This window comes from Trichoderma camerunense (genome assembly GCF_050948025.1).
Source record: "Trichoderma camerunense strain CBS 138272 chromosome Unknown V8C40scaffold_10, whole genome shotgun sequence".
NCBI lineage: Eukaryota > Fungi > Ascomycota > Sordariomycetes > Hypocreales > Hypocreaceae > Trichoderma > Trichoderma camerunense.
Window position 1 is genome coordinate 32,100 of NW_028145360.1, and position 23,868 is coordinate 55,967.

At 51.6% G+C, this 23,868-nt stretch overlaps 9 protein-coding genes across 9 annotated transcripts; 6 read left to right on the forward strand and 3 right to left on the reverse strand.

Moving 5' to 3' along the window:
* Positions 1-1,438: 1,438 nt before the first annotated feature.
* Positions 1,439-1,947, forward strand: V8C40DRAFT_266288 (uncharacterized protein; the record flags this gene model as incomplete). Its single annotated transcript, XM_083219744.1, has 4 exons — positions 1,439-1,488; positions 1,550-1,584; positions 1,656-1,746; positions 1,839-1,947. 4 exons carry the CDS (start codon positions 1,439-1,441, stop codon positions 1,945-1,947), a joined length of 285 nt encoding a protein of 94 aa, XP_083072391.1.
* A 472-nt stretch (positions 1,948-2,419) lies between these two features.
* V8C40DRAFT_246133 (LIM domain-containing protein) lies at positions 2,420-5,618 on the forward strand. Its single transcript, XM_083216056.1, has 2 exons — positions 2,420-2,763; positions 2,843-5,618. The coding sequence occupies exons 1-2, from the start codon at positions 2,688-2,690 to the stop codon at positions 5,230-5,232; spliced, it is 2,466 nt and encodes an 821-aa protein (XP_083072392.1). The 5' UTR covers positions 2,420-2,687; the 3' UTR covers positions 5,233-5,618.
* V8C40DRAFT_246138 (SUMO family protein SMT3) lies at positions 5,223-6,310 on the reverse strand. The gene is made up of 2 exons (XM_083216057.1): positions 5,937-6,310; positions 5,223-5,828 (listed from the first exon to the last, which is right to left on the reverse strand). The coding sequence occupies exons 1-2, from the start codon at positions 6,171-6,173 to the stop codon at positions 5,760-5,762; spliced, it is 306 nt and encodes a 101-aa protein (XP_083072393.1). The 5' UTR covers positions 6,174-6,310; the 3' UTR covers positions 5,223-5,759.
* Positions 6,311-6,452: 142 nt separating this feature from the next.
* On the forward strand, positions 6,453-7,574 carry V8C40DRAFT_246139 (uncharacterized protein). Its single transcript, XM_083216058.1, has 4 exons — positions 6,453-6,772; positions 6,860-6,910; positions 6,983-6,995; positions 7,078-7,574. The coding sequence occupies exons 1-4, from the start codon at positions 6,770-6,772 to the stop codon at positions 7,248-7,250; spliced, it is 240 nt and encodes a 79-aa protein (XP_083072394.1). The 5' UTR covers positions 6,453-6,769; the 3' UTR covers positions 7,251-7,574.
* A 208-nt stretch (positions 7,575-7,782) lies between these two features.
* On the forward strand, positions 7,783-11,533 carry V8C40DRAFT_246142 (uncharacterized protein). The gene is made up of 4 exons (XM_083216059.1): positions 7,783-10,206; positions 10,272-10,539; positions 10,600-10,709; positions 10,776-11,533. Exons 1-4 carry the CDS (start codon positions 8,196-8,198, stop codon positions 11,135-11,137), a joined length of 2,751 nt encoding a protein of 916 aa, XP_083072395.1. The 5' UTR covers positions 7,783-8,195; the 3' UTR covers positions 11,138-11,533.
* A 1,407-nt stretch (positions 11,534-12,940) lies between these two features.
* On the forward strand, positions 12,941-13,953 carry V8C40DRAFT_266292 (uncharacterized protein; the record flags this gene model as incomplete). The annotated part of the gene is made up of 2 exons (XM_083219745.1): positions 12,941-13,106; positions 13,184-13,953. The coding sequence occupies 2 exons, from the start codon at positions 12,941-12,943 to the stop codon at positions 13,951-13,953; spliced, it is 936 nt and encodes a 311-aa protein (XP_083072396.1).
* Positions 13,954-14,148: 195 nt separating this feature from the next.
* Positions 14,149-15,041, reverse strand: V8C40DRAFT_279702 (uncharacterized protein; the record flags this gene model as incomplete). Its single annotated transcript, XM_083221277.1, has 2 exons — positions 14,149-14,876; positions 14,930-15,041. The coding sequence occupies 2 exons, from the start codon at positions 15,039-15,041 to the stop codon at positions 14,149-14,151; spliced, it is 840 nt and encodes a 279-aa protein (XP_083072397.1).
* Positions 15,042-15,606: 565 nt separating this feature from the next.
* V8C40DRAFT_22205 (beta-N-acetylhexosaminidase) lies at positions 15,607-17,683 on the reverse strand. The gene is made up of 3 exons (XM_083212223.1): positions 17,430-17,683; positions 16,183-17,352; positions 15,607-16,117 (listed from the first exon to the last, which is right to left on the reverse strand). The coding sequence occupies exons 1-3, from the start codon at positions 17,571-17,573 to the stop codon at positions 15,695-15,697; spliced, it is 1,737 nt and encodes a 578-aa protein (XP_083072398.1). The 5' UTR covers positions 17,574-17,683; the 3' UTR covers positions 15,607-15,694.
* A 3,711-nt stretch (positions 17,684-21,394) lies between these two features.
* V8C40DRAFT_246151 (zinc finger CCCH domain-containing protein) lies at positions 21,395-23,643 on the forward strand. Its single transcript, XM_083216060.1, has 2 exons — positions 21,395-22,010; positions 22,099-23,643. Exons 1-2 carry the CDS (start codon positions 21,634-21,636, stop codon positions 23,201-23,203), a joined length of 1,482 nt encoding a protein of 493 aa, XP_083072399.1. The 5' UTR covers positions 21,395-21,633; the 3' UTR covers positions 23,204-23,643.
* The last annotated feature ends 225 nt before the right edge of the window (positions 23,644-23,868 follow it).

Sequence of the window (23,868 nt, forward strand, 5' to 3'; positions counted from 1 at the left end):
CGTTCACGTGTAAAGGGTGGGGCTGGTTAATGGCTTGCCTCTCAACGCCACAGGTACCAGATACCGGGCGTTATGTGCAGATCCGTGGGACACTGGCAGTACCGAGAACCTCAACCTCAGCCTCCCTTTGTTCAAACGCCCCCCATTTCTCCAGATATCTGATGAGATAAACGGTTGAGGGCAAGGCATGGGCAGAAGCCTAACTGGAGACGGCATGTGAGAGATGGGCTGCCATACATATTGCGGGAATACGATTGCATGTTTAGTTTATTCTGTTTGATTTTTGTTGAGCTCACGGGGCATTTAGGGCTATTCCGTGAATACCCAGGCTTGTTCTTCATCTCTCTCTCTACTGAAGCTGGATGGATTACGGAGTAGGTCATCTAGCATTCCGGCATACATGAGACGGAACGCTAGATATCTCGTCCGTCATGTCGGGTTCGTTATATACGTAGAGCCGGCATCATCCATTTAATAGACAAGATACGAGCTGCTAACCCGCTACAGGTCATAACCAGCTCTAGCGCGCTCCTTGGAAGAGCTATTGATGATTCACCATGTAGCACAAATTCGACATGACAACTTTGATTACAGTGTCGAACCATAACCCTTGAATCCTAGATTAGTTTCCGGCTAATGCTTCAACTTCAGCTTGCGTGTGAAAGCCGCTTCTCAGACCAAGACAAGATGTCATACTGCGCACAACGCCGCTCACCTGATTGTGCTACAGCACACAAGAATATTGGTTCTCTCATTCACACCCGCGGCCCGACAACGGAGTGTCCATTCGCCAACCCGACGATGCTTTCCGACCCGATACTGCGACAACGGGCTCTTTCGAGTCTGCCAATCGTCGCCTGCTTGAACACTGTTTGACTGTCTCTGGTTGGGCGCCTGTGGATACCGCAGTCGACCGAAAAAACACGACTGATGCAGCTAGCGGTTGAGTTGGCTTGCAGTGTGTCACAACGCGAATGGTCCGTTCCAAGACCCAGAGGGAGCCCTGCAAGCAATGCAAGGGAGCAGAATCTGCTTCTGGCTGCTCCCACGACAGTCACTGATTGGATTTGACAATTGTCGTGAGTCTGCTGCGGAGACATTGTGCCATCCCATATCCATACCGTGCAAAAAGCAACGCAAAGCGCCTGATCAGAACTCGCCCATCCACGGTCCAAACCCTCCGTCGCTCGGATGTTGTCATCCCAATGAGGCCAAGGCAGTATTAAATGCTTGTACTCCGTATGCAGCTATGCAATCTGATTCGCCACAATTGCTAAAGCGTCAGGGTCAAGTTTAGCTAAGCAATGCGTGCCGCTCTATCGGGGCCCGGCCCCACCGCTTTCGACAACCATCATGCGTGACAGCCGTGCCTTTCAAGTCTCATCTCAAAAAAAAGAAACGAAAAAAGGGATATGCCCCTGGTGCGGCACCTGGAGAAATGAGTACCTTCGGCAGCCCTGGAGCGCTGCCAACAACCAAGCCAACCCCGTACGTGTTCTCTCGCCGTTGATTTGAAGCTCAGGAGTTGGCTGACCCGCCGTCTCCATAGGCCACAGCGAGGGAGCTTCCCCTTGGACCACGATGGTAAGCCCGCTGCAGTGGTTCAGTCCATTTTCCCGCCTCTCCTGGATGGCTCAGTTGTCTAACTGGACTAGGCGAGTGCAAGAAGGCCATGACCAGCTACCTTGCTTGCATGAAGAAAGTCCGTGGTGTCAACGAAGACGAATGTCGCAATTTGGCCAAGGCGTATCTGTCATGCAGAATGGATAGGTAAAGAAAAGAGAGAGAGAACAGAGCAGTAAGACATTGCCATGGGCTAACGTATCGGCAAAATTAAGAAATCTGATGGCTCGGGACGAGTTCAAGAATCTCGGCTTCGCAGACCCTGCGCTGGCAAAAGCCCCAGCAGAGCCAGAAAAGGGCGTCAAAGGCGAACTCCGGTGGTAGTAAGGCGAGTGGGCATCCCCATAGTCGGACAGGCGTCCCTAGTCGCCAGGCACAAGCACAGGCACGGAGGTGCAAAGGGGGGGGAGGAAGCTTGAAGTTATTGGCCGTTCCCATGGTGACATTGCCCAACCCGTATCAGTTCCTTGTACATAGTATTTCTGGCAGCGATCTGGAACTTTCCAAAGCCCGCTGTACTGTACCATAGCGTCCCCCCTGTTAACAAATCTCTTCACTCCCTTTACCATTGATGGATGGCTTGACAAGGTTGCGCCTTAGTCAAGTCGTGCTGTTTTATGCTTTATGCTCACATAACCATCATTTAAAGGATGGATGCCAACGCAGAACTTGGGTGGCGCTATATTAGCAGCTGAGCTGTGCCGGCTAGCGGTGCAGATTACAGGCACACAGCGCTACTGGCCAGCGCTACGCACCGCTACGGCAAAGGCAATAGGCGCCTAGTTCTGGGGTGTCTCGGAACATGCCAAGGGGTTGCCCCGTCAACCCCCACCCCCAATGATGACTTGCACAACTCCATTGACACAGTACCGAGCACATACCTGTAAGGTTTGCATACAAAACGTCACGCCTCGCATGCGACCTCTCTAATTAGCTTCCCGTCACCGCCAACAGCCTCCGGTACCTCAGAACAGGTCGACGGCACACATAAAGCCCTCGTACCTCCCTTCTGAGACCGGCCGTTTGCCTTCATTTCGTTACGATCCGCGTCCAACGAAACGAACATGAGGCAAGCTGGTGAGGTCAGGTCACGGAGGGCGACGCCGCCGTCGCCATCATACATGACAAAGGATGAATTCGGTACGACATACAGGATACAGGGAGGGTGGATTGACCGATGGTTCAGGCTAGTCGCTAATCTCCAAACCGTCGTGAGCAGCAAACTATCTCGCAAACCTTCGAAGCAAGCCCGTGGTGAGACCCGGTGGTGCCAGGCCACCGCCTCCCAGCAACCGTCCGCAGGTAAATCGAAATAGTCTCAGTAACATTAGCTACGATGCATCGACGACGTCACAAGATACGGCTCATCAGCTAGGCCATCAGCGGTCTCAGTCGCACACGCCCAGCCTCATTGCCGGGAGCATGGCATCAACTCGCTTGTCTACCATCAGCTCCCGAAGCCGCGACTACTATCCCACCAGCCCAACGCCACCTCCAATCAAGCCCGATACAGTTGTGCCCACGGCTAGTTATATGGAGAGGGGCCGCCGATGGATGGAAAGAGAGGAGGCATCGTCTCTGCGAGATGCCATGGAAGAAATGGATTTCCGAGAGAGCAGAAAGGCTTCTCCTGATAACGATCCTGCTGTCGAGGACGACGAGACCCGTATCTACAACGCTGCCCTCAACGAAGCCGCTGAGCTCGTATGGGAACATCAGCATGGAGTCAAACCCCGGCCACCCGAGGGTGCGTACCGGTACCGACCGCATCTTAGAAAGGACAGCTACGCACATGCCCGGGCAGCTGCCGTGGGGCAGGGAGAAGAGCCGTCCGGCACGAACAAAGTGAACAGGAACTCATACTCGACTACTTCATCGGAAGAAGAAAACGGCTCTCGACAAAACGGATCCCCCGAAGCAAAAGCACAAGCACGTACCGACGAGTCTCCAACCAAGGCAAAATCATATGGAAATGTCGGAGGGCGGTTCACAGGCCGGCGCAGCAGCATGAAGAGAAATATCAGTGGGGAAGTCGAACGACCGTTCTCTGGTGATCAGATATGGGAAGAGCCCGAAGCCCAGTCAGGCGACGGACCCACGACAACGACCCCTCCCAGCGGTGATTCGCCCGTTTCGCTGAATCCTAAGCCGTCCAATACGATCGGACGGGTTCCCTTCCCGCGCAATCAAGGAGAGACAAGCCCGACCAAGCGATTGGAACGCATAGAAATACACAGGAATCCCCCAACTCGATCTCGCAACGCTCAATATCAAGTCAACACTCCCGTTGTCAACGGTCAGAAGCCCTCTGATGGACAGCATCTGAATGGAGTCGAGATTCGCAGTCAGGATATCCGCGAAGCTACTAGCATGAGGCTGAAGGACCGCAGTTCTAGACTCCCGGAACCTACTGCAGTCAGCGACAGCCCTGGAAGGCCCATTGTAAGCTTCGATACGAACTGGAAAGCCCCGGAGGAGTCTTCGTCCACTGATGCCAGTTCAGACCGACCAGACCCGACAACGCCAGCATCAAACCGCTTCCGGTCCCAGTCCCAGTCTCAGTCCCAAGCTCAATCCCAGCCCCAAACGCCATCGCGGCCTATGGAGATCCCTAGCATTGTTGTGGCGGAAGACCCTTCGCCGAGACCACGGGCGCAGACGAGCGGGAGTGTGCCATCCATCTCGATAGAGGAACCGGATGAGGCCCCAAAGCGGCCGATACCCGCAATCAACGTCCCGTCTATTTCAGTTGATGAAGCGCCGGGTCGCCGTAGCATTCCCAGCATTTCAACGCCGAGGGACTCGCCTGTGAGAGGCTCGGTGAGAGGCGCACGCCCTCTCCCAACACCAGGGGCTCGTGGGCCTCAGGGCACGCGCGACCTACCGCAGCCGCGAGGCCACTGGTCACCAGCATCAGGTCCCATTAGGCCAGCGGGAACCGTCTGCAACCAATGCCAGCGCCCCATCGAGGGCAAGTTTGTGGCTCTGGCTGGGTCTCCTGAACGCTTCCACCCTCACTGTTTCCGCTGCTACACCTGTAACACCAGACTTGAAGCCATGGAGATCAGTCCAGAGCCCGAGGCATCACGGGCTGAGCGTGTGGAGAGGATTCGGCGTCGAGCGGCGGGTGAGATATTGGATGAGAAGCCTGGCATGACCATGGCGGAAGACGGAGACGAACGACTCCGCTTCTATTGCCATCTCGACTGGCACGAACTCTTCGCTCCACGCTGCAAGCACTGCACGACTCCCATCCTTGGGGAGCATATTGTGGCGCTTGGGGCCCATTGGCATTATGGTCATTTCTTCTGCGCCGAGTGCGGCGACCCGTTTGAGCATGGCATGACACACATTGAGAAGGACGGCTACGCATGGTGTATCAATTGCCAGACAAAGCGGACGGAACGCCGTGCGCCCAAGTGCAAGATGTGCAAGACAGCGGTCATTGGCCAATATATCAAGGCGCTGGGAGGCGAGTGGCACGAGCATTGCTTCCGCTGCCACGAGTGCAAGGGAGGGTTCGACGATGGGCAGATATTCCCCAAAGAGACTGCAACGGGCGCCATTATTCTCTGCACCAATTGCCGGTCCAGGGAGCTCAAATTCTAAAGACGATGCGATGATGCCACTAACACATTTTGCGTATTTCATTTTGAACAAGGCGTTTTTTTCTTTTTCTTTCTTTTTCAAGTTAAAGGGAGGACGGCACTGGGATGGGTAGCAAAGCATTTGGGATAATGGTGAACTAGGTAAAACCGGCTTACGGCTGTAATTGCACTTTGACCTCGTGTAAAAAAGAACCATTTTCCACCTTTCCGAACCGATGCGCCGCTGCCGTATTATGGAAGAGAGAAAGGAAAACAAGAAAGGACGAAAGGGCGTAAAGAAAGAGCCGTTTTGGCTCTTGAATCGACGTCGTAGAATAGCGGGTTCCCTCTCTGACTCTGACTGTCTCTCTCTCTCTCTCTGCTCTGCTCTAATGTATTACACAAACCACGGTAGATAGTGTGGGAGGTAGAATGCGACCCAAATTACCCAGCTCTGACGCACATGTCCCTCCGACTTCTATCTTTCTGCTTCTCTCCTCTCCGACTTGGTATCATCATCTCCCGTCCGCCCTTGATCTTTTTGTAGCGTCATCCCAGCAGACGTCCTCCGACCTGTTCTTGATGCACTTCGAGAGTGTCGCCGTCTGCCATCTCGAGCTAACGCGTGCAAACAAACAAATAATCACGTTAGCAACACTGTAGACATACAAATGGCGAAGAGAAAGAAGGACTGAGGCAGGAGGGGGAGGGGGGAACAAGGCATACCGCGTCCGGGGTATCCGTCGGCTGCACTCGCGTGCCGTCAAACAGGAACCGCACCGAGTTGAGGGACTTGCCCTGGCGCTCGCAAAAGGCCGTCATGAGCTTCTCGAGCTTGGTGCTGCGCTTGATCTTGAAGAAGACCTCGTTGTTGTTGTCGGTGACCTTGATGTTGAGGTGCTCGGTGTTGGGGGGAGGGGCCTGGCCATCGCCTGGGGACTGGTTCTGGTCGTTTTCGGACATGTTTGCTGTGTGGTTTTGCGTCGCGCGCGCGCGTGTATATTTTGAAAGGTGCGGTTTCGAGAGGTTGGGGATTTCGATTCCTTTGCTTTGGTTTGTGAGAGTGTATGTGGGAAGAAGTGGAAAGGAAACGATTAGGCTGGGCGAAAAGTGATGCGATGGCAAGGCGAATGAGGCGGCCTGATGTTTTAGCAGTGCATCGAGGCAAGAAGTGGGGAGCGAGGCATCTGATTGGGCGGCTGAGGCTCGGAAAAGGTACAGCGCGGCAGGCACAGTATCTTGCACCGCTGAGCTTGAGTGATTGTGCGCACGCTGGAGCGCTGAGGTTATAGCGCTTGTCGGGGCGTGATTAGGTGCCTGTGTGACTAAAGGCCGGGGGTTTGCAGTACTTTGGGCGCTAAAAAGTTCACGGCTACGGATGACATCAGTGACGAGGAACTTGGCCTTGAAACTCGCTTGGGATGGATGATTGATTCGAGACTTGGGCTTCTTTTTACATCAATCGGAGATTAGCGATATTTTATTCTGCCATTGAGATCTCACTATACTTGAGTTACCTTATTTGAGGAACTTGTTGGCTTGTTAGATCCTATCCAGTAATGGTTCGTTGTGAGAATCCTACCGCTTTGGCGTCATTACTCGCCAGCATGTATCATTTCAGCAGCTGATCACAGACATTGGTATTGCAGCCATCTCCCAAAGACGACGTGGAGGCACGCCCGCCGTGTCATCCTCGAGCAGTGAGTTTTAGCAAATAGGTGTTACGTCGAATCTCGAAGTGCTGACGAGATGGGCTTTCCTCGCATTCTCAGTGTGCCATCCAGGGTAGGCAATCATACCACACAAACCACATAATTTGGAGATATGTACTCGCCCAAGAAGAACTTGAGAGCTGAAATGACCATAGATTGTCTCTCCAAAAACAACTACAACGAGGCTCGGTGCCAGAATGCCATCAAGGCGTTGTACGAATGCTGTGACGCCTTCTACCAGCGTTACGGCGACGATGCTACCTCTCCAAGCTGTCCAAAGCCGAAATTACTTCGTTTGAAGATCCAGCAGCAAAAGGAAGGGAAATGAAGACGCAGCAGGGCAAAACACGCAGTTCGCGACCACAGACTGCTTCTACGACGCATTTAGACACGCGTGACATCTTACGAGATACCTAGTAGTGTACCCAGATAGAATTGTACCATGTACCATATAAAGGCAGGAGAGGCGAGAGGAAGATATGTACGCTCATCGTATGGTGTGTCAACCAGTGTAGAGAATTTCAGGCAACTTAATGAGGAGCGATTTTTCTAGGCGATCGTTGAGCACGCAAGAGATCCTTATAGGACCTGAACAAGCATTGAACGCTTATTCCGAGACTCTAATACGAATGCCGATGACATTATGATGAAGAAGAAAAGAGAAAAAGAAAAAAAAAAGAGTGTGATGAAAATTTGCAGTAGTAGTCGGATTCACCAACGCACGGAGCCCCGGTTTGTTGCATATCGCAGTATGCCGAAAGAGTTCCACCTTTGGTCGCTGCTTGTGATTCTCAAGTGACTAGTACCGAGTACTTCCTTCTAGGCGTCTAAGAAGCCTGAGTGCTATGTACACTCGACCAAGGACCTATCAGAGTCTAGCGCTGCCTTTAGCGTCCAGAAGCCGTTCGTGTGCGAGCTCAAGCGCGCCTTGAAGCAACAAAATATTGAAGGTGCTGAATTTCTGCGCTGGTAAACCCACGATCTCGCCAGGCATCATAGCGAACTCCTTCAGCGGACGAGGGACCTCTCGATCACTGTTACGACACCGTACTTCTCCTGGACGACCAATTGCGACTCACATTTGGGTTATGCGGCCAAGGTCAACGCCCTGAAAGTTCCGGCACTTGGACGCCAGCCAGACTCTATTGGGTTCGTCTGGTTGGATCTTTCGACGGCGAGATCGACAAATCGCAGAGCCCTGGACGTGTATTTTCCCCTATCCATCCTTTTGAGCAACACATAGGCACTCTGCGTGCGCGACGCGGAAATCAAGATGGAACAAGCGCTTGTGTTCGACCTCAATGTCGGCCCCGAGGTGGAAGAATTTGCCAACGCCCTTGACAACTGTCTCTCGCCATTCCTATCGCAGGAAGACAAACGAGCCCGAATCCTCGACCTCCCTCGGAAGTACTACGAAAATGCGGTCCGACGACTGCAACAGGCGCGGCCGAAGCGAGCTCGCAGCGGCTACGAAGATGTAGATATGGATGCTGATGAGATCGAGACGGCCGATGGGGATGGTCTCTCTGGGGAGGCTGACGAGGTTAAGCAGCTGGAAAAGGAAGTGCAGACCTGGGACCTTATCCGACGACTACTCCCCCTACGCTACGCAACTCCAGAAGCAAAGACAGACGACCGGCCGGCAATAGAAATGGACACAGGCTCGACGCAGTCCGATTTGCTGCTCGAGTTTCTGAATTCGGATCCCTTGGCTCGAGAGCGCCATGCGGTGCTGCAGTGGCTTCAGAGCAACGCGGCCGATGGCCCGGATATTGACGACTTGGCCCGGGATCTTCTGAAACAGGCCGACCGAGGGGATATCATTGCACATGGCTGGCTTCACACCCGAGCGACGATTAAGCTACGGAAGAATTTGACGGCATGGAACGGGCTGCTGGATCGCCAACAGCCTAGAGTCATGGAATCTCATGTCAATAAAGATGGTGCTCCCCTAATTACGCAGCTGGACCCCGATGCCATCACCCGCCAGGGACGAAAGCTCGAGCCTGCAGACGAGTACTTTGAGCGTGCGATTTGGCTTGGCTGTTTTGAACACCTTCGCCGTGGTAGCAGCCTCGAGGAACTGCGCGAGTGGTGCCAGGAGCGGACGGAGATGTGGCGGGCTGTTTCCATGTCTGCCATGCTTCTCTCCGAGGACCAGACTGTCCCTGTTGACGACTTGAAGCCCGAGTCTCTGGCTCTCTGGAGACGCATGTGCTTTGCCTTGGCTCGACAGGGGGGCTCGGATGATTACGAACGTGCGGTGTATGGTTTACTCTCTGGCGATATCACCAGTGTTGAGAAGATTGCCCGGAGATGGGACGACTTTCTCTTTGCCAACTACAACGCACTTTTACGAACCCAGTTTGACAGCTACGTACTGAGCCGATGTCCGCCAAATGTGACCTCGACATTAACTCAGAACTTCCCCTCCTTTGACGCTGTTCAATTCTTGGGAAAGCCACAAGGAGTTGAGAAGCGCCTTGTTCGTTCGCTAGAGTCTCAGCCAAGGACTCATGACGAGGCGACGGAGCCTAGTAAAGCTCTGCAAGCCGCGTTTATTGCCAGGGATGTTGAGCGCCACTTGTACGAACAAGGACTTGTCATGATTGCGGACGCCAACTCAAACGGCAAATCCATTCTTCTGCCTTCATCTGAGCCCATTAACTCTGGTGTTGTGAAGAAGAAGTACTTTAGCCTAGATCAGGATGATGGGCTTCGCATTGTGTCACACGTCTATGTGCTCACAGCCCTGATGAAGAAGTTTGGCGGTGCTCAGAAAAAGGTCTCCAACTTTTCACCACCACCCCAGTTGACATTTTCTCAGGAGAGTATCTTGGCGGGGTATACTGATTACTTGCGTCGTGCTGGTCTCCCAGAGCTTATCCCTCTGTACTGCTCAATACTGGAGGCACCCAGGCAATATGACGTTCTGAGCTGGAATTTGATTCACGAGGAAGACCCCGAACAGCGCTTATTGCAGTTGAAGCTGATAAAGAAGGCCGGTATCGACGTCTTGAAGTTTGTGGACAGGCAGGTTGTGCTCTTTTACGAGGCATTGGGCGACAAGGCTCCCCAGCAAGCTGGCTTTAGCATCATCAGCGATGGACCCTCAACACCACAGTTTGGGAAGCTGATAAAGGCAGACTTCTTTGGCTATGAGGAGGGTGTCGTGTCGAGCGGCGATGACCATGTTATCCGTTCCTTGGAGTGGCTCTTGATGGTGGATGGAAAGTGGGCCGATGTCTTTTTTATGGGAACAAAGGTTTACAAGTTCTTCTTGCGTAAGTTTACTCGCGGGTCTTAGTTATGATGCGATTTAGGGATTATGTGACTGACAGTTTGACAGGTTCCGGACGCTTGGGAGCTGCCCGACGGCTCTATGAGAGGATATCATTCGAAAAGATTATTCAGGGGATTTCGGGACAGGAAGAAACTGAAGACATTTGGTATGAGGATGCCGACTTTTGGGCTAAGCTGCTGGAGCGCAGCGAGGTCTCCAACATGAGCCCCGAGCAGGTGCAGGCGGAGGCACGAATTTTCCGCGGACTTGAAGCTCTCGTCAAGGCTCTAGATGGCCTGGAGACAATTGCTTCATTGATGCTCATCTCTACTGAGTATGTAACTGCCCATTCTTAGGGATATAAAGCTGGATTCACTGACAAATCCTGGTGTAGGCTGTCACATGGAGATCGGGAATTTTGGGGTCCGGCGGGTGAATCAATCAAGAACGTCAAGGATTACATGAAGCCCTTACTGAAGGGATGGCTGATGCCAGCAATCAAGGGTATGTTCTGGCTTTGATGTTGCATATATCCGTCATACATGATTGCTAACTAAGTTTCTCGTATAGCTGGTGATGCCGAGCTACAGGATATTCGAGCTGCCTACCTACCAGAGACCATCTTGGCGTACATCAGCGCTCTACATTTCGCCGGCACTGGCTTGTCACGGGAGAACCTTTTGGAATGTATGGAGCTCGCCGCCTTGGTAGCCGAACGCGAATCAGACCTCAAGGACGTCTTCGCCGACGCTAAGCGCATGACGGAGCTCGTCGAGGCCTTTGCCGCCTGCAGCAAGGCGCTGGCCATTGCCACCGGAGAGAAGAGGCCATCTGGATCTGGCAGCAAGAAGCAGCGGGAGATGGGATGGTCGCGAGATTTGTGGTCGGTCAAGACTGGAACCGGGGACGCGAGCGTCATTGGGCCTGCGTAGTGTATAGCATGTATGGGATTTTTTCTTTTTCCTTTTTTGGTCAGCTGGGATGAAATTAAGGATTATGGGATTTCTTATTTTTTTTTTCTTTCTTGTCCTTGATGTGGTTCTAGGTGTTGCACGGCATTTTAATAGGTGAGGGCTCTATTGGAAAAGGGGGAGAGGGAGGAGAGAGGAGGAGAGATTGTGTGTGGGAAGATGTTGTGGACGGCTTATACACACAGGTTACATACCCACGCAGATAATAGAAGCATCGTGTAAGGCTGACTTGTCGTGTTTTGATCCCGTTGGCTAAGTACTTGTGTTGGCTTGGAGGTATTTGACTTTGCTGCGGCACAAACATCACGTGCAGGGCTTCTTGATACCCTCCCCTTATGACGTTTGTATGTATGTAGCTCATGATTCTTCCACTTTGAACTCTTTCATATATCTGAGCAATGGGCCAGTTTCTTTCTTGCATCTTCAGGCATACGCCTCCGCCTCTACCACCGCTTCTAAACCTGCCCCCCGAGATCCTATTACTGATCGCGTCTCGGCTGTCTTCATCCCCTGAATCCCTCATTGCCCTCTCGCTAACTTGCAAAACTCTCTTTTCTTTCTTTGACAGGGACGCAGTGAAACTATGTGATCAGTCGCGGAAAGATCTATTGCTATTGCTAGAGAAAGATCTCGGTGATAGGTTCTTCTATTGTCCAACTTGTCGAAATCTCCACCGCTTCCCGCAGCCATGGCATCTCGCAGATCTATTCCATTACAGCCATTACAGCAGCTGCAAGCGCTACCACTACTGTAATATTTTTATGCCGAATAACGCATCCTCCTATAAACTGTAGGTATCCCTTCAAGAAGCACCTCTAAAATTAGTTGCCTGATACAACAACAGGATCTATATCCATGCACGTCTTGTCATGAACCGTCACTTCTATGGTTCCCCAAAAGGACTACCTCTGGAAAGTATTGCCTTTCCAGCCATAGCTAGGAACGAACCGGACGAGCCATTCTGGCAGGAAACCCCATCCGCAAGGATTATTGGCGATGAACTTTTCCTCTGTATCACGCATTCGCTTGCAGGGAGAGGAACTACATTACGGGATATCATTGACAGGGGATGGTCTGGTATTTGCAACCACTTAACTCGTGATCGTTTCCGCAGTATGCCAGAGCTGTTGGAGCCGGGGGAATATGAGTCAAACGAGTTGTTGCCTTTCGAGGATTGCCAAAATGGGCCGGGATCCTGCAATGTGTGCTTAACGGACTACATTACCACGGTTGAGCGCGGTGAGGTGCAGGAGAGGATACAGGATCGTCTTGGACAGGGAAGTATCGTTGACGCTGTGTGTAATATACGGAGGTAACTAATTTGAGGAGCAGGTTTCTTTGGGACCGGTAGTCGACGGCTGGTCTATCACGATCACCGCCTACCATCAGGTGGGACAGTGCCGAGACCCAGAAGATTGGAAGTGGGCGAGATTTATAGAATATCCGCCGTATAGGGTACTCCTTCAAGGCCCATTTAAAGAACGAGATATGGCTCTTCACCCTCCTGGTGCGATTAGGGAAAGGTGGGAAACAGGGGGGCTGTCAGTTTGACCAAGGAGCGCTAGATGATGGAAGAATCTATGAAAGTATATCGAGAGGGGGATACGCCACACCGTGAAGTTAATGATGCCTGTAAATTCTATTGAATTTATGTATTTCTACTTTGGGCTGCCTAAGTTAAACGTTATTCTCTATTTGGCAGCCATATATTCAGGCATTTTGGTCACCGATGTCATTGTTCATCCAAATTTAGCCAACAGCAGCATGGATCTATCAATGTTGCCGGGGTCTCTAGACGGAGAAAACGAGTCTGCGATGCCAGTCGTCCGGTTCATCAGCGGGCAGCAGCTATTCCGAGCTATTGACTCTATTGAATCCAGATCCTACGAAGTGGAATCTAGAGGAGAAGTAGATACACTGCTTGTAACGAGTGTGTTTGAACTCAACCCTCCGCAACGGTACTCTGAATACTAACATGGCTTTTCCTCTTCTCTTCTCACAATCTAGACGTGTCTCCTGATACCTTTGGTATGTTGGAGCGAAAACGGGAGGCTCGTGGACGCAAATTCCGCTTCAACTGGTACGACGAAGATTCTCGGCGGCTTCTTGTGTGTTTGAACACGGGAGCCCACGTGCAACTTCATATATGGCTATACATGGAGGTTATATACAACCTGTTCGTCATGGGCCTTGGTGACGCATGGAAACCCATGGGAGCCACGAGTTTCTACCACGGGGGTCTCTCCTCTGGTGAAGAACTTGGAAATACTAGCGTCGGCCATGATGGTGATGGCGGAGGGAGTAGCGGAGAACCAGATTCTTCGGGAGGGCCGCGGCCAGAACGACGTGGACGCGGTGCATTTCCCACTCTTGTTGTCGAGGCAGGGTGTACTCGGTCTTTGGCGATTATGCAGGCCAAGGCGAAGTGGTGGTTTAAAATCTCTAACCACGATGTAAAGATTGTGCTATTGGCAAAGTTTTATCCCGGACGACAGATGACAGTTATTGAAAAGTGGGAAGAGAGGCCACGAGGGATTCGTGAAGGAGCGGCAACAACACGATGGGGGTCTGAAGGAGTGCCGTCTTGTCAGCAGGTGGTTACGATTACGAAGACTAGCGATGAACCGATAGCGTATCAGATATCTGGTGACTTGGAGCTGAGTTTTCGGTTGTTGTTTTTGAGGGATCCGGGTGAAGGAGAGAGAGATGTGGTGATTTCTGCCCACCGCTTGCAAGACTATGCGGAGATGGTTTGGGAAGAGGCTCTTGAGGACTAGGGGGAGAAAGTGTCTAGGAGAGGGCGTATCAGACTAATTTCTTTGGGAGATGATGTCTAACTTGTTTATGGTTACTTGAAAAGATAAATGTACTAGATATAAGCAAATCTACTAGACGTAGATATCTCTACTAGACAAGAGTAACTATATTAGTCACAAATATCAAATAAATTATAGCTCCTCTGAGCCCATAAGTCATCTCGATACAGCATGTCGCCCTAGGGCATACTCAAGCACTTGTCCAGCATAATCTTGGAAATCGTCAGTAGTCATAACAACGCATTCCTCTTCCTGGAGCGAACTATCCAGAAGCAGCAGTTTGAGATTTAGCATCAAATCACCACCAGTCACTCGATACACTGGCGGATTCGCACCAGTATCAGAAATGGTAATGGTCTGTTGACAAACCGCCTCCCATTCTGCCTCTCCCTCACCAGTTTGCTCCTGCTGTCTCTCCTCCCACCTCTCCAAGAAGATGGTAAGCCGACTCTCGTCCAGCTTTGCCAAAAGAACAGTCTTGACAGTGTGATTTGAGACCCGAAACCACCATTTGGCCTTGGCCCGCATGCTGGCTAAAGACCAAGAGCATCCAGCTTCGATCATAAAGGTAGGAAAACCTCTATATTGCCCCTTTCTATACGGCGTCATCGACGAGTCTGCCGATCCCGCGCTCCCATTGCCACTGCCGGAACGAAACCCTTGGCTGTAACAAGTCACCGCTCCTGTGAGACCCCAGTCCTTATCCAATCCCATCTGATGGAGTTGAATGATAATCGTTCTCTCTAGCCCCAGGTGAAGCACTTCGTGGGCAGTTGTGGGGATGGACACCAGCATACATTGGGAGGACTCGAGATATTGGGAGATGCGGATCTTGTTACATTCGTACTCTTCGTCTATCTTGTTGAAATCTGCCAGAGATACGTCTGGAAATGAGTAAGAAAAGGGAGTTAGAGATAGAAACTATTGACAGACATACTTGTTACGCGCAGTGCATCTCCTTGCTGGGAATGCTTTTCTCTGACCAAGTCTTCGATATTTGTAAATCCAATTGTCGGCACTGAATCGGCCGTTGCTTCGTCCTGATCCATCGCAAATAGTATTCTGTATAGTCAAGACGAATTTGGTGTTTATAACCGAAATCCGGATAACGATTCGGATAGTTTGCCTAATAGGTTGCTGGAGTATCACATGCCTCCTGAGGTTTATAAAGAGATGAACCCCTTTGTAGAATCTTGCACCACCTATTGAATCTGACCTACTAGTATTACCTCCAAATCTACCTGGTAGGTAAGTATGACGGCATACCGTAGATGAGAAAGTAACTTGCATTAGTTGGTACTATTACTCCTTGCTAGATTGGCCCTGGTCCAGGTACCCAGATCTAGGTAATAATTAAGCTTTTGTGCCTTCAAATTGTCTCGGGAAGATAGAAATACACCAAAAGTCTAAGTCAGTGTATTGATGCCTACTGGGTGGGCTTGAGTCTAAGCGTCTCCCTAAATAATTAATCACATCCTCATTACGGAAATTATAGAGAGATACGACGCAGCCTGACGAATTTTGCATGTCATAACATATATGTAGATGAATTTGAATTATATACAGTTAATAATATACCGCCCCAAGCCGGATACCCTCCCAGCTCCTCTTAAGCCATACCTGTTTTAATCACTGTACACTAATGATAATACGTGAAAAATAGAAAAAACCCTGCCCAATAAAAGAAAAAGTCATCTTAGACTTAAAATAGTGTGCAGGCAGTGGCGTTGAGCTGAGTGCAGTAGGTCATCTGGATGGGGAACGCGCTGACACCACGAGCAAGCAAGCGTTCTCGGAACTCGTTCAGACGAGGAACAACGTCCAGCTGGCTGCGCTGCTCACCAGAGGCATCGGTATTGCCGGACCACCAAACCTCACCGGCGGCGCTGCCACGAGGCCAGATGATGTTGTCCAGGTTGCTGGCGTCAATCATCTCGCTCCAAATGGCAAGCTCTCCTCCCAGGACGTTCTTGGCAGCCGAAGCAGACACGTTGGCTGCAGGGTCGTGAGAGTAGATGAGCCTCCAGTTCTTGGTGGGCTGGCACCAGTCGTTGAATGGGTAGTAGGTGTTGTAGGAGTCTCCTGGAGGGAAGTTGACCCATTGACCACGGCCGCAGTCCAAGTACTATACATGCGTATTTCGTTAGTTATCCTTCAAGTCGCATCTCGATTTTCAAAGTATAAACTTACGTAGAAGTTGTAGTCGGTGTCAATGACCTTATGGCCGCTCTCAGCCAGGTTCTTGACGGCATCGCCACCCAGCCACGACTGGACAACGGTGTCGCTGCCGAGGGTCAGGTTCCAGGTGGTGACCATCTCCTCCCAGACAAATGGCGACAAGCCCGCGGCACGGACCTTGGAGTGGGCAAAGTTGATGAACTTTTGCAGCAGGGGTTGCAGAACGGAGGTCTCGTTGCTCTTGATGTGGGAGTCGAGCATGGAGTCGTTAGCGTTGAGCTCGTCACCACCGGTGTGGAAGTATGCGCTGTAAGGAGCGACGCGAGGCAAAAGGTCGTCGAACAGGGTGTCGAGGAAGCTGTACACCTTGGTGTTGTTGATGGAAAAGGCACCGCAAGGTGGCTCGGCGCAGTAGTACTGGTAAGGCATCTCTTCATAGGCAACAATGAGATCGCTGTAAGCGAGCTCGATAACACCGATGTGGCCAGGCATATCGATCTCCGTAATGACCTCAACACCGCGGGCGACACCGTACTGGAAAATGCCAGCAAGGTCTGCGGGAGTGTAGACGAGGCTGGGGTGGTAGGCACCGGCCTGGGACAGCTTAGGCAGCGAGGGGATCACCAGCGGCCACGACTGAGAGTCGGTGATGTGCAAGTGCAGGCGGTTAAGCTTGTTCCACGACATGGCGTCAATGGTCCTCTTGATGTCATCAATGGTTTGATAGTTACGGGCAAGGTCAAGCATGATGCCACGGTGGGGGTATTTGGGTGCGTCTGTGATGGACACGGGTGCCTGAGTCGTGTAGTAGAAAGGTCCAGCAGAGTGCTTGTAGAAAAGCTGCGAGAAGGTCTCGAGGGCGTGCAGCACACCAGTAGAAGACTTGGCACTGATGTTGACCTGTCCATTCTTGGAAATGGTCAAAGAGTACGACTCATCAACGTCTCCGGCGCGCGGCTTGAACGTCTTGGAAGTATCCTTTCCAGTCTGCTGAATTGAGATGGACTGGATTCGGTTCTGAGGGGCCACCTTCGGCTCAAAGTTGCTGTTACGCGGGTGAAGCTTCCATGGCACATAGTTGGTGCTGAAGATGTTTTGGAAAGCGCGTGAGACAGCGCCTTGGACGATTTGCCTGCTATCGAAGTTGGAGCTGGCCGGTGGGTTGTAGCCGATAGGGATGATCTATTGCCAAAGTGTTAGTCTCTGAGGTCTATGCATGCGTATATCAAATATCATCATCGTCTTCTTCATAGACATACCGGTACTCCATTGTAAGTCACCCTAACAGCCTGGTCAATAAAGAGCACGCTGTCTCCAGTCGAGATCTTCTGAGGAATGGGCCACAGCGCATTTGCTGGGCTGAAAGCCAATGCGGCAATCGCGATGATCGCCTTGGGCAGCATGATGAGCGATGGCAATAACACTACTACGAGTAAGATTGGAATGCTCCGTATGCCAGCAATGAGTCGACTCTATGGTGGAGATGTCGTCCTGCCAGCACTGCTACAGCTCTCGGACACGGGGGGCCAACCGAATATTTAAATAGCTGGCCAGCAACACGGTTCCTCGAAGGGATGTGCGGATCTCTAAAATGGGCATGCCTCCCCCAAAAGACGTTATGCGCTAGGATGGACCATGACCCTTGACACGCGACTGGCAAGACAAATTCAACGATCCAGAGGCCAATGCTACATGGCACGCGTGTAAAGAGGCAGCTGATGCCTGTCCATTCCCAGATCCCAGCGGCTCGGCAGGTCGGCAGCAGGGAGACTGGCTGCTGGGCAGAAGCTGAGGCTGAGCATGTGCTCCAGACATGGACGAGACTTCCCTGTTGATGGTGAAGCTGTGGCGTTCTGCCGGGGGCCGAGTTGACTTGGGTAACTTGTGAGGGCAACGTTACTTTAAGTCAACCTTTTTTTGGTGGTGTTAATTGGACGCACTCCCCACGCACAACAACCAACAGCACGCATCTCCTTCGCTAAGACTTTTTTTGCTTGCAGAAAACAATGCTTGGCAAGAGACGCCAATGGCAAAAAGAAAGAAAAAGAAGGCGACGATTAAGGCGAATGCTGAATAAATCGAGTTGAGCCAGGTGCGAGCATCCCACAGCGACTCCCTGTGAGTCCTCGTACATGCCCGTCCATCATTCCATCATCCAGGCAAAGGGTGCCCGCTGAGATTGGCAAGTCGGACAAATTAGCTGCTGTAGAAGCACCCCTGCAAGTACGATATACTCCGTGGTCCGAATACTGCTGGCAACTTGAAACACAGACAATGATATTTCGACAGGGGTGGGATCTGACGAGAGATCTGGGCAATGGGACTGGCTACTCCATGCTCCAGCATCAGTAGAGCGCCGACAAAGAACCAAGCGTTTAATCAGCTTCATCTTGTACCGATGGACCGATCGAGGCCAAGAGCTGAAGCTGCAGTGCTGTTGCATCCAGAGGTCACTCGATCCATTGTCCCAGACATTGCCCGTGTCGCCATCGACTGAGCGGCCACAGAGGCCAAAGCCGCTCTTTTTCGCCGGCCAGGAAATCAGCTAGTGGCGCTGTATGCCGCAACGGCCCCGGGACTTTGTTTCTGTGGTCGCTAAAGCATCTGCTAGGGCCGTGTCTCGTTCTCTTGTGTGGTTGTAACGGCACATGGTTGGAGAATCCCTGATTGCGATCATCATGCGGGGACGCCTCTCCACGGCCCGTTATCGCGAGCCAATCAGTGGCGGATAAGCCTTAGTCCGGGGGCTGCCCTTTTGATGAGGCGTTAGTCTGCATCAGGCATCTGTCAATGGCCAGTTCGGTGGTTTGCCGGGTTATTTTGCGGGGCCTTGAGCCGTGGGCGGAAATTGAAGTCGAGAGTTGACAGCGCTGTTGCTTGTGTGAAGCTGACAGATGGGCGTTGCATTGCTAGCGATAATTTGGGAGCTTCATCGGTGCTGTCTTTATCGCCGCCGTGCCTGGGATCGAGTTAAATTACCATCGCTCATGGTGCTTACTGCCAGTACGAGTTGCTCTACAATAACCCTCTGTATGCTTGCTCAGAGGTATGGACCCCCTGATAGATACCAAGATAAGTGCTAAATACAGCACCTTACATCACTCACAATGATGACCCTGAGCAATCTGCTGGACTGCATGTACGAGAATGGATCAGTTGAATCATTACGGCCCAGCAGCAGCACTTGCGGAGCAGAGTTGCCCCGTACTTACACCACAGTACTACGTGTAATCGCAGCTATCACGGCCCCTGTCTAGAGCGACGTTGAACAGAGGGTCCAGTCCATATCGTCGGCTCCATAGGTAGAGATTTGATATCAACCCGTCCCTCTACTTACACAAGGGCGCAACGATGAGAGAGATACAGCAGACTGGTAGTACAACTGGCCTATTGTGCTGAATTGTTACTACGGCACACCCCTGTATTACGTACCTGTTTGCAAACAGCACTACTCCGTTCTCGCATTTTGGTACATAGACTATCTCGTTACTTTCAAAAGCACCAGACGGTATAACAGGCCGTACCCTTGGCGCGATTGTAACCTCACCTCTCCAGGCCCCTCCTGTGGCGTGTAGTACAGTACCTAGTATGCGGGACATGCCGCTAGGCCTGAGAGGCTAAACTGCTGCTGAACCGACGATGCTTGATTTGCAAGTCTCCATCTCAACCCTTCGACCATCTCGCTAGGTTACACTCCATAGCGCTGCTCAGACATGGGCATCTCCGGCGAAGCGGCATGTAACACTGGCTCGTGGTATCGCGTCAAATCCGGATGGTTCTCAGGTCCAATCTTTTGCTAGACTATCGAGAAAGCTGGACGCGATGATACATAATGCAAGCCAGTTTGATATGGATGCTTGCTTTCATGGCCAATCTTATCTGGAGACATCGCCAGGGTTTCCTTGTAGCTACTATATCTCATGACCAAGCGTATACTCATTTCGAATCATCTCTCGCCTGGAAGGCTATCCGAACGCATGCATTTACCCCACTACTAACCAGCTGAACTTGGAGTCTTGAGGCTTGATGTCTAGTACGGCACACCTATTGTTAATACTTGGTATGGAGTAGAGAGCTCTGTGCTCTGCAGTTGGGGTGTCTTGCGAGATGAGAGATGCCAAGTACCAGCTGGCGTTTCATTTATAACCTAATGTCCGCCTCGGTGACACGAACCAGCAAGCTATCGATAAAGCACAGCTGTATGGCTCTTTGTTCCAAGGACTCTAATGTGCCTGGCCGCAATCTGCAGTACATTGCTCTAGATTGCCATATTCATAGGATCCCGTTCCAAACCTGGCACCGAGAGCTTCCAATCCGACCAAAGTATACGAGGATCCGTATACGTTGGTGGAAATGGAGCAACCGTTGCAATCTCTGGCGCGAGTGGTATACTAGCTGTACGAGTAAGACATCTACATACAGTAGGTAGATCGTGATGAGGACCGGCACATTGTGGGGGAGTCTGTAACCCCAGATTGCCGAATTGGAAGGGGCCAAATCGTAATACGAGGTACCCAGTACTTGGCTTTACTGGCTCCGCAGAGAACCTCTTTGAGATATCTTCAAGGTTGACGAACAAAGCGCCGAAGATCCTCAGTCAATCACCTATTTATAAAATCCAGAGAGAGAACAAAGAGCTAAATATAGACCAGGTCTCTTCTCTTGGAAGAATGCCACAAAGAGCACTCAATTCTTTGTCGTAGCTGTTTCTTTGCTGTCGTGAGAATTGCACTCCCAAAATAGATCCTTCACGTTGATACAAACTTTTGGAAGTGAATGCACAGACTTGAACGGTGCTTCATGCCCTCCGCCAAGTTCAGGCACTGATGATACTATTAATATAAGAGCGCAGATACTCACTGCTTGGAGGAGGCCGCAGGATGGCACGTGAGACTCCAACTGCCGCATGAAAGGCTTCCGTTTTTGGGAGAAATGCCAATAAAGTACTGCGTAATACAACGGAAACGACCACGCACAAAGCCCAAATCCTGGTAAAGTTGAACAGTCAGCCGCAGAGAACCAGAAAAGTCTACCGGATTCACAATGAAATCAAAGCTGCCATGATTACAATTCATCACTAGAGCCAGTAGCTCACATGTACTCAGCCACCGGCAAAGCTGATGACAAACCTTTTCGCCACCAGTGATATCGCATCACGTGACACCAATCCGACCCATTCTTTCGAGTTGCCTAGCAGTCAAGAAGAACTTTGTGAACCTCATCTGCTACATGTGAGCCAGAGCAGGCTGATTTTCGCCATTCCAGCATTCACTCACAATTGCATACGACCTTGCGATATTTCCACGCTTATCCGCCTGTTTAAAGAGGCGCCCCAAACCCGAGAATCTCTCTGCCGCGCGATCACCTCCCGCCGCCTAGATAAACGCGTCTCAGAAGTTGGACACGAGCAAAGAACCACCGTCGCACTGGTCGTCCAGACACAACGATCCTTACCTCGACACCATGTCTATCGAGATTGGCCTCGGCACGCCGCTGGCGGATGCACTGAGTGCTGCGATCCCGCCGAAGCTGGTTGAGGTTGGATGGGGCACGGGCGGTAGCGACGACTCCGCACTCGCCGAGTACATCATTCTCATGCTTGTCAATGGCAAAACGCAAGACCAGATTGCTGCCGAGCTGTCTGGAGATCTCCTAAGTCTGCCGCTCGATGACCCTGTCGTTCACGAATTCTCCAAATGGCTATTCGACCAAGTTCACATGCTCAACGCGCATGGCGGACAAGGAAACGGCGGTGACTCCATGGGCGACTTCTCAGGCGACGCCGCAGGTGGAGATATGGACACTGATATGGGCTCTCACGGTGCGCCCGAACTGAACGCGTAAGTACCTTTTCTTCTTGTTTGCATTGACTGAAGCTCTGATGCTTCATCTGTGGTGTTGCTGGAGCTAACTGGAGCTTTTTTGTAGGCCCACCGGTCCCCGCTCAATGCGCAACGGCAACGGCAACTTCAGGGGAGGACGGGACAAGCGAATGTTCGGGCAAATGTCCAAAGCCATGGACCGATCAAATGACAACGTGCTTCATCGAGTTCGTGGGGGCAGCGGAAGAATCGACACACATGGGCGTGCTCCCCCTACTGGCCCACGCGGAGGTCGCGGCGGCATGATGCGGAATCACAACAACAACAACAGAGGCATGCAGGCCGGCGCAATGCCCGGTGTTGCTGGCGGACCTGCGTTCCCGCAATGGGGGATGCAAGGCCAGCCTACTCAGATCGACGTAATGGCCATGCTAGAACAGCAGAGCCAAATGATGTTGGAGCTGTCTCAACAGATGATGAACAACGGAAACCGGGGTTTTGGCCACCAGCGACGAGGAGGAAAGTCTCTATTTGAGAGGACCCAGGACCCTCGCCACAAGAATAACTTTCGCAGAGGCCAAGGTCAGGGTCAGGCCGACGCCAACGGGGAGGACTCGAACATGGAGACGGGCGCCGAAGGCGAAGATGCTGACATGGGCAAGCGCGAGCCTCCGAACCCAGACGAGACTGTTTGCAAATACAACCTTCACTGCACCAACAAGGACTGCAAATTTGCGCATCAGTCGCCAGCAGCGCCCCCGGGAGTTTCTGTCGATGTCAACGATGTTTGCACCTTTGGCGCCGCCTGCAAGAACCGCAAGTGTGTCGGACGCCATCCCTCACCGGCCGCAAGACTTGCGCACCAGAGCGAACAGGAATGCAAGTTCTTCCCTAACTGTCAAAACCCTCGATGCCCGTTCAAGCACCCCTCGATGCCTCTCTGCCGCAACGGTGCAGGCTGCACTACACCAAACTGCAAGTTTACACATGTCACGACAAAGTGCAAATACACTCCCTGCTTAAATCCTACCTGCCCCTTCGCCCACGAGGAGGGTCAGCAAGGAGGCTTCAAGGACAAGGTCTGGACACCAGGCCAGGGAGAGCATGTCAGCGAGAGAAAATTTGTGGATGAGAATGCTGAAGAGCAAATGATTCAGCCAGAGACGGAGCACAAGGAAGAGCTGGCACAGGATCAAGAGATTATTGGTTAAAGGGAGGTCATGGGAGGGGTTTTAAAAAACAAAAAACAAAAGAAAGGATGACAAAATTCTCTGAATACCAGGCATCACTCTCTAGTGATGCTTTTTTTCTGCTTCGGTTGCTATAAAAAGACGGCCACTACAGCCCCCTGTATGACTTTTTGACTTTGGGGCTTGGAGGGGACCTGTACGATTATGCTGGACGTATATGTTTCTTGTCACGTTGGGCAGGGCATGGGAAGGCGTTTTTGGACTGGGAGACACATGGGTTTTTTAACGTGCGTGGAGATTTATCACACAAGTTTTATACACGCCTCTTTGGTTGGCATTCTGAGGTAGCGGCCGGTTTTTATTTTCGGCCGTGGGCTCGAAAACCACGAGAGCCTAGCGACAGATAATACCAGATACTTGCTTCTTTCTGTCGTTGTTTAGAATTGATGTTCCAAACCGAATTAATGTGTGCTTACGATTGTGTGACGATGTAGTTGTGTCCTCTCTTAAGAAATTGTGACAAGAGAACGGTGACGAACGACATCAGGTACCGCGTCATTAAACCTTTGGCAGGAGAGAGCTTGTGCCTCGTAGAGTTGTCTATTTCTCCTTTCGGATTTGACGTTGACCTACATTTCTATCTAAGGCTATGTCGGGGACGCACTTCTGTACAAATGTTCCAATAT